This window comes from Amaranthus tricolor, chromosome 11, assembly GCF_026212465.1.
Source record: "Amaranthus tricolor cultivar Red isolate AtriRed21 chromosome 11, ASM2621246v1, whole genome shotgun sequence".
Lineage (NCBI taxonomy): Eukaryota > Viridiplantae > Streptophyta > Magnoliopsida > Caryophyllales > Amaranthaceae > Amaranthus > Amaranthus tricolor.
Window position 1 is genome coordinate 1,173,545 of NC_080057.1, and position 9,112 is coordinate 1,182,656.

Consider the following 9,112-nt stretch of genomic DNA (forward strand, 5'->3'; position numbering starts at 1 on the left):
GGATCCGACCACCAACACTAAAAGCAGATTCAGATGCAACAGAAGTAATTGGAATGGCTAGAATATCTCTAGCCATTAGTGCGAGTGTTGGATAAGAGGTAGACTGTCCCTTCCAATATTCAAGAACATCAAAACCATCATAATCAACAACAAGAGACATGGCCAAATAAGAGTCCACATCACCTCTCGCCGTCCTAGATGCAGAAATACGAGGAAAATCATGACGTAACTTGCGCATTTGGAACGGACGAGGAGGACCAAGGTTTGACTGAGAGGGTGCAACAGGAGCAGATTGAGTGGTATTCATATAACATTCATATAAAGCAACAAACGCAGCAAGCACATCATTTACCTTTTGTTCAACCGCAGTAGGTACATACAGCATAGAATAATAATCACTAAGGAAAGTCATCTTAAAACGTGGATCAAGTAAAAAGGCAAAAGACAGAACCATAGAATGATCAGACCAATATTTATCAAACATTTCCCACATAGGAGCAGCCATCTTTCTCACAGCATCACTAGGATCTTGGTGGGAATCAGTCAAAATCTTTTCAATACATATTATGCAAGAAAGGTACAAATTTGCAGTGGGATATTTTGAACCAGAAAAAAGCTTGGTAATCTCATAGAATGGCTCAAGAAAATCACAAATATCTTGAAGTGTATCCCACTCATTCTCAGAAATAATATCAACATCAATATCCCTTTCACGAACAAGATATAAATCAATAGCATCCTTTACCTCAAGAGCCCTATGAATCATGTCATAAGTAGAGTTCCATCTAGTGGAAACATCCAAAACTAATTTACCCTTTGATTGCAAACCTTTATCAATTTTAGCTTTCTCAAAATTTGTAAGTCGAAAATCAGAAGAATCAACATATATAACAACCGCACGTAACTTAGTCACGGAATTATCAACAAGTTTCAAACCCTTTTTAACAATAAGGTTCAAAATATGAGCACAACACCTTATATGAAAATACTTGCCATCTAAAGGGAGAGGAGAAGAGGAGTGCAAATCACGTTTTAGTTTTTCAACCATCCTATTATTAGAGGAAGCATTATCAAGTGTGATTGAAAAAACTTTTCTACCTATATACCAGTCATTCAACAAACCTTTCACAAACATGAATATAGATTCACCATCGTGGGGTGGGGGAAAACGGCGAAAATTTAACAAAAGGGAATGCAATTTATAATCATCATCGATGAAATGGGCAGTAAGGGCAAAATATGAACGCGAAGTACATGCTGTCCATCCATCACAAGTTAAGCATATACGACTCTTACAAGATTGCATATTGTCAAATACTAGTTTTTTGTACTTTTCATGTTCACCCATTACGCATTTAGTTATCGTATATCTAGACACATCTTTGACATTAGGATTTAACCAACGATGCAATTCTCTAGTTTTAATATGCTCTACCATACTCAAACAATATCCATGATATAATATCGAATCAGCAAACTTAAGCACGTAAGTATCATGATCATACACAACATTAGCGTTTGGGTTATTTTTTATGAACTCTTTATAACCTTTACAGCCCTCAGTATGACGTTTATAATTAGTTGTACCTGCACTACCTGGTGCTGCCGCCTCATAATCGCAGTATTTACACTTTACCGTCCGTACGTCATTGGGGTACGATACATGGTACTGATCCCAAACCGGTGACGTAATTTTTTTATGTTTAACAACTCTTCTTTGTTCGGGGACAGCCACAGCAGGGTCAGCCATACCTTAAAAAAAAAAAATAACACCATGGGTTATTTTCAAACAAAAATAAACCCTATATTCAAGCACAAATAGTCAAGGCAGCAAAGAACACAAAACTGTGCAAATTACAGCAAATTTTAACTCTTATCACCTGATTTCTACCAAAAAAATGAAGCAAAGATTTATAATATCTAAATCCTTCTGTTTTCCAAAAACACATATGACAACAGGAATAAGAAAGTAACTAATAGTAGTAATTCAGTTAAACTTTACAAAATATTGCAAGTGTTTCCAACGCATCTTCAATTTTATCATCAACTCGAAGAAAATTGAAAACAATACAGAAAATCAATACAGCAACAGCAATAAACCAATAAACCAATACAGAAAATCAGCAATACAGCAACAGCAATACAGCAACAGCAATAAACCAATAAACCAATAAAAATAATTTACATTAAATGGTTCAAAATAAAAAATAGTTCAAAGTCTTCAAACTGAATAGAACGTAACAGTAGTTCTAGTATGCAAAAAATAATAAGAGTAATTGTTAATAAATAACATCATCCCCATGAAGCAACAATACATTGATACAAACAGTAATTAACAATGAAAACCCAAACAACTTTCTTCCTTCTCCTCCTTTATACCAATCTAACATCCCTCTCTTTTGCTAGAAATTTTCTTCCAAAAGGATCTTCCTTAAATGTCAAAGATCCATCTAACACTGATAATCTTCTCATTTCTCCTGATAAAACCTTCACTTGTGGATTCCTCAATACAGGAACAACAAATGCATATTACTTCTCTATTTGGTTCACAAATTCCAAACAAAAAACAGTTGTATGGACATCTAACAGAATAAACCAATACAGTAAAGCAAAATTGAACGAGTAAAGCAAAATTCAGCCTATTGATAAGTTACATCAGTAAAGCAAAATTATCAGTCCCATCAAATATTCATAGCCTCTAGCAAGCTCCTTAACTGATTCCCAGACTTTCAGACCCTTCAACAAGTAGGGCTGTAATCAAAACCAATACAGCAATACTCCAGTACCGATATTGATATTTTCTTCAACAATCAACACAATAAAACCACAAAATACATTGAAATCACTACCAAATTAAAGAAAAATTAAAGAAAACCAAAAAATTATCAAAATTCACCATATGAATTCATTCTGTATAACTTATCAATGAACTAAAAATAAAAGAAATGAACGACAGCTTTCACCAAATTAAAGAAAAATTAAAGAAAACCAAAAAATTATCATTCTGTAAAACGACACTAATCATATTAAAAAACTGAAACTTGCTCATGAACACAGCTTTCACCAAAACAAAACAACCCACAAACCCAAATCAAGAAATGAACGAATTTCACATTTCAAAACAAAACCATGACAAAAATAGAAGAATATTGTAACCTTTACAAGAAGATGATGATTAAAATAAACTTTAAAAAAAAAGTAAAGACCAAAATGAATGAACTAACCCAGTTTACACCGAAAGAACTAACCTCGGAATTCGGATACACCGAAAGAATGATAGCTTAGAGGATTGGAGAAATGGAGCGAAAATACTTCGGCAGAGAAGGAAGAAGAAGAAAGAGGAAGAAGAAGGCGCGGCGCAGTTCGGGAGAGAAGGAGGAGTTTTTAGGTTTTTAGGGAGAGAATCAGAGACGGCGCAGTTAAGGAGGAAGAAGAGGAATTACCGAATTAGGTTTTTAGGGTTTTTACTTTTTAGGGAGAGAAGGCGCGGAGCAATTAGCGAAATACACTTGGGCTTATCAACGGTTTAGATTAGATCCCTTGATCTAACGGTTCATATTAGTTTTTTTTTTTTTTTTTTTTTTTTTAAATATATTAGAGTATGTTTAATCAATGGTTTAGATTAATTGATTTCAAAATGAAGGGTTATGATTTATCATGCCTTTTGCCAAGTTGACAATCCATGTATTGAGGTTGTGCACCAATGGGATAATCTTATGTGTTTTTTTTTTTTTACAACTAATTTTTTTTTAAAATATGAGTAATTCATTGATTTAATGGTTTCTAAATAAACTTCTTACTTTTAATAAATAAACCTCTTTCTTTCTTATTTCTAAAATATATATATATATACTTCTAATTATGCAACTATTATTTTATTTGCCAAAAAAAAACAATGTTATAATGTTATTGGTATTTATATAATTCTATATTGAAATTGAAAAGTCTATAAATTACACCCAAAAAGATACTCGTTAGAATAATTCACGAGTTGATTTATCAAATAGAAATAATTAACATGATATGATCAAATATATTAATTAATTATAATCGATTTATCAAGTTGAAAAATTAGACTTATGATCAAATAAATTAATTAACTTAAATCGAGTTGATTAGTTTTCGAAAACCTCATTTAAAATCAAACATATCAACGTAGATGGATTTACATGTTAACTTGTCATGATTGACTTAGATAGGACGAAATAGAATGAAAAACCAATCAATTAACTTAGATCGCTGGCAGCTAGATTGATTAGATAGATTGATCACATTAGCTTAAAATAACACACCCATGGGCTAACAAGGGTCAAGTCGATCAATTAACATGTTATGATCTATTAATTAACTTAGACGGAGTTGATTAGTTGAATTTGATGTCATAAAACTCATAACCTAACGACATCTATAAAACTTGATGTGAGGTTCCACCTTCTATATATCATTCCCATCATGGATAAACGCATGATCAATGACATTATGAGGCAACACGATGCGATTTTTTACCAAATTGGAACAGAATAATTGGAACATAATTGAACTGAATTAAATCATGGTTTAAATGAATTGAACTGAACCGATATCAACCAAATTAACCGGAATATCGGTTTAACTGAATTGAATCGAACCGATACCAACCAAAACTGAACTGAACAGAACTGAATCCCGGTTCAACTAAATTGAACTGAACCGATACCGACCAAAACCGACCGATTGTGACCAACCGATTCTGACCCGCATATCGATTGTGACCGACCGATTACCGATTTTGACCGCCCGGTTATGATCTGTATACCGATTACGACCTGCAAAAAACCGTTTTTGACCGACCGAATGTGACCTGTTTCCGGTAATGACCGGACCGATAAATACCGGACCCATACCGACCGACACCCGCCAAGGAAAAAAACCGGATTCGACCGGATACCGAATAAACCGACCGATACCGACCGGTACCGAAAGACTTATACGACCTGCTTTTGACCGACCGTTTTTTACCGAACCTGTTTTTGACCGACCTGTTTCCGACCTTTTAACCCGTTTTTACAGCCCTAAATAGGATGATAGACACCAGAGAATCTGATTTTGCTTTCGCTTTTATCCTTGTGATAGAAATTCGATTCTCACGATCTACAATAGGATTCTCTAGCCATTTCCCGATAAAAATAAAAAAATGAAATAGACTCTAACCCTTTATTGATGAGCAAGGGGAGTTCAAATCCGAATACATATCAACAAAGCTCGATAACCCCGTTCGTCCTCATCATATAATCATGCTACTTGTACTTGATATGATATGGTACAAAGGCATATATATGTACATAATAAACTAGCAATGCTAACAAAAGTACATCAAACTAGCTCCGACAGTCGTGGTATGGTACAATTGAAGAGAGTTCTCAACCAACATACTGCAGTTTTATTTGAATGTTGGCAGGCGGTTTTAGAGTTTGACCGACTTTAAGGTAGTTTGCAACAGAAGGCTCGAGGGAACGCTTCATAGGAAAGTTTGCTTCAACAAATTCTCTCCTACTTCGAGCGAAAAGAAATTAAATACCTGAAAATGATAAGCCTAAAACTTGTTAAGGAAATATAGACATCAACAAGAACAACAAAAGTTATGAAAGCATGTGCATGTTGGTTTACTGAATTCACCTTAAAGTATAAGTTCTAATAAAAACAAAAAGGTTTAATACATTTCATATAGGGATTTGGAAAGGGCTATAATAGCTTCAAATAAGTTCAAATCATAACTAAAGTAAGTTTGATCCGTACGCGGATCAATGACTTCAAATAGGGCAATTCAGGTGAAAAGAACAAAACCATCAAGTTAAGTAATGCTTCTTCTAAAAAATGGGAAGAAAAATGGTCATGGTCATTATCCTGCACAAAGTCAAGGTCTCGGGGCCCCGGGGGGAGAGGTAGCTGATAGATCACATCCGTACCCCCTCAATGGAGAGGGCAGGAGAAACGCACGCAATCAAATTAAACCCATAGGTAGAGAGAGCCCTGTAAAACGAGAGACGGGAAGAAAATGTGGTCAGAAATTGTAGCTCAAATAATATTAGAAAGGAAGTGAATAGTTGGGATGGATGAAGACAGAAAATTTGTGTCTTGTTAACATGTAATGGACCACTATGTTCCCTTTATGTTCTAAATACAGCTATCGCTAATTCGTCATCATTCGTGACTAAGCACTATTTGACTAATAATTGAAACAGATGACAAGCAATCTCTAGAATTATAATCTACAGTAACCAACAGAAAATTAGCACAGCCAGATGTGGTCGTCAATTAGCCATCAACGTTACCAAACGAGTTCAACAAGTTCCGTGATCGAATTCTCATAATGATCTCCATATTTTAAACTAATTACAAAACAATCGCCTGTCCCAGTGCTTCTTCATAGTCTCGGAAACCAAAAACCTTAAAATCTCGAACATAAAATTGATACAAATCTAGTACGATTCCACTTGATAAGGTACTTAAGTACACTTTACAAAGCGGGTAAGAGGTTAACTTTGGAACATAGTCGTAAAAAAGATACTGCAGTATAGAGCAACTCAAATCCACGTGAGCAGTAAAGTTTCAAAGTGCAAGCTAACAATGAATCGGCAAATACGAAAACTCCAAGAGGCTGCACTTTACCTTTGGCAAATGGATAGTGAAAAGTGAGAAAAACATGGGACTGGGGATAAAATTGACTGCTCTAGCAATCTAGAAAGAGGGAAGAATATGTCATTTTTAAGTCAGCTTGCGGGCACAAAAGTAGTAAAAAAGTCGAGCCAATTTGTAGTCATTTAGAGACTACGCATACTAGTTTAAGCTCATAATAATAAGATCACAATTCACAATAAGCAAGCAACTTTGTGAAATCGAGAACTTAGGACTTATGAACTTCATACTTCTGAACACAATCTAAGCAACACCTTTCTTCTAGACATGATCACATTCTAATAGCAAAGATCACCACTCAACTTCAAAGCCACAGCAAAAGAAACCTCATTGAACTAGACTATAACAATGTGCCAATGACATAAATCTAGTATACACTTACTTCAATCTAATAGAAAGGCATCCTAAGACCTACATAAAGATACAATGTTCATTTTTGTTTCAAAATAATACACATTCAGTCTCAATCAAACACTAAATCTCATTCCTAGTAATCAGATCGAACCCAAAATTCAAATTTTTTAAATGCAATCTGCAATAGTAGTATCATATCAATCCAATCCAATCCTGCAATTCTCATTCAATCCTCACACATAAACATCACCAATGAAGCTATTATAACACACCAGATCAAATATTAACACATGAAAGAACGAAAAATGCAGGGAACCAAGTAAAGAGATCATCACTCACCACAAACTACAAGCAAAATATTCAGTCATTGAAGATAACACTATCAGCCATATCCATCAAAGGCTTCAAAGAATCCGGTGAAAACTTCCTCGCAAACAAGTAATCATGGCTATAATTAGACTGCCTGAGAGTATAGATCAGCTCAGGAAACACATCTGGTGGGCTATACATATGGGGGTGTCCATTAACAGATTCAGTCCAATTCACCCTTGTAACAGTATACTTAGTACATCCATTAAGATCTTGCATTGACAACAATGTAGGGAAATAATGCTCTTCAGGATAACATGATTCAATCTTAAAGCATGGAAGTCTAAATTTCCTCCACAATTTTCTATCTTTTAAAACCATTAAAGCATGCTTCTTATTCAACACAAAAAACTGAGACCCAACTCTGAATTCCTCAAAGGGAACTTCAGGCATCATCACATTCTTCCCTCTAGCAACATACCTTGAAGGAAGAGTACTTTCATGATCAAGAATCTCAATAAAACTTTTATGCCTTTCGCGGTGAAATCCGAAACCATTACTACTACTACCCATGAGGGTTTTATACACATAATCAAAGGAATGCAATGGTATACAAGATTGAGAAACCAAAGCAAAGTAAAAATTTAATGGATCATCTAAAATTGCAGTAGCCATTAATCTCTTAGCAGCAGAAATTAAAGTAGCAGAAGATCTTTCAGTATGCTTACTTGGGATAAATTTTCCTTTAAAAATCCCACCTGGGTCTTTGATGTGAGAATCTGGATCAGCATGAATGTAGATGTTGTAGAATTTTGATGAAGTAGAATTGAAGAATTGGTCCCACAAAGGTGCAAAGAAAAGATCAGTATTGGTAAGAAATAGAAAGGCAATCTTTAAAGTAGGGTTATGAGACCCTAATTTGGCAAAGGTGAAAGCTTTTTTAGATGAAATTGAAGAGGAAACAGCATGATTAAAAAGGGAAAGATCATCGAGTTCATCAGGAAGAGGAATTGGTAGTTGTCTAGGATGAGGGGAAATAAAATGAGGAGCAAAGAAGAAAATTATGGGAAGAGAAAATAGGAGAGAAAAGATTAAAATGTAGTGAGACTGCAACATTCTGATCATTTGAGAAAAATTTAGAAGAAAATATTGGATCTTTTTGATGGGCTTTAAGAAAAGATTTAAAATTTGAAAAGAATTAACGATTTCATTTGATAAACTTATGATCTTTGATTCATTTGTTTGAAGATTTGGGAAATCTTCGATGAAATTAAAGTGGGGGTTTTAGGGTTTGTCGAATAAATTTGAGTGAGAGTGAAAAAGATAAAGGAGGGAGAAATAGGGGGTGTTTGGTTGTCTGCAAAAGGAAGAAAAATGGTTGAAGAAGGTGGAGGGAGTGATGGAGAAGATAGATTTTGATGGAGGGAGTAGATGAGATCATCAAGTGTATTAATGGGGCTGCATCTTTTGGACCAAACCTGCCTTTATTTCGTCATTTTTTCCCCAAAAATTAGGTTATGTTTGTTCCAATTTCTCAAAATTTAACCCTTGGAAACAAAATTTTATTGTGTTGTAGATGTGTTAGGTATCCCTTGGGAAGTCATTTGGTTGCATTTTGTACCCTTTGAAATTGTTAATTTCTAGAGCTAATAGATTGTAATTTTTTATTAAAGAATTGAAAAGGATTAAGTGGGATTCGATTTCAAAATTTTATCTGAAGAACGTGATATAAATTGTATTTGGTTGACAAAAAAACCCAACATAGAAATTTAAT

The 9,112-nt window shown here is 34.5% G+C and overlaps 1 protein-coding gene across 2 annotated transcripts; it reads right to left on the minus strand.

Moving 5' to 3' along the window:
* Nucleotides 1-4,380: 4,380 nt before the first annotated feature.
* LOC130827281 (glycosyltransferase BC10) lies at nucleotides 4,381-9,032 on the minus strand. Of its 2 annotated transcripts, none has more exons than XM_057692948.1 (2): nucleotides 7,369-9,032; nucleotides 4,381-5,557 (listed from the first exon to the last, which is right to left on the minus strand). In XM_057692948.1, exon 1 carries the CDS (start codon nucleotides 8,461-8,463, stop codon nucleotides 7,390-7,392), a length of 1,074 nt encoding a protein of 357 aa, XP_057548931.1. In that variant the 5' UTR covers nucleotides 8,464-9,032; the 3' UTR covers nucleotides 4,381-5,557; nucleotides 7,369-7,389. The 2 variants fall into 2 exon arrangements, with proteins under 2 accessions (XP_057548931.1, XP_057548932.1); XM_057692949.1 differs by having other exon boundaries at nucleotides 4,381-5,572.
* Nucleotides 9,033-9,112: the final 80 nt, after the last annotated feature.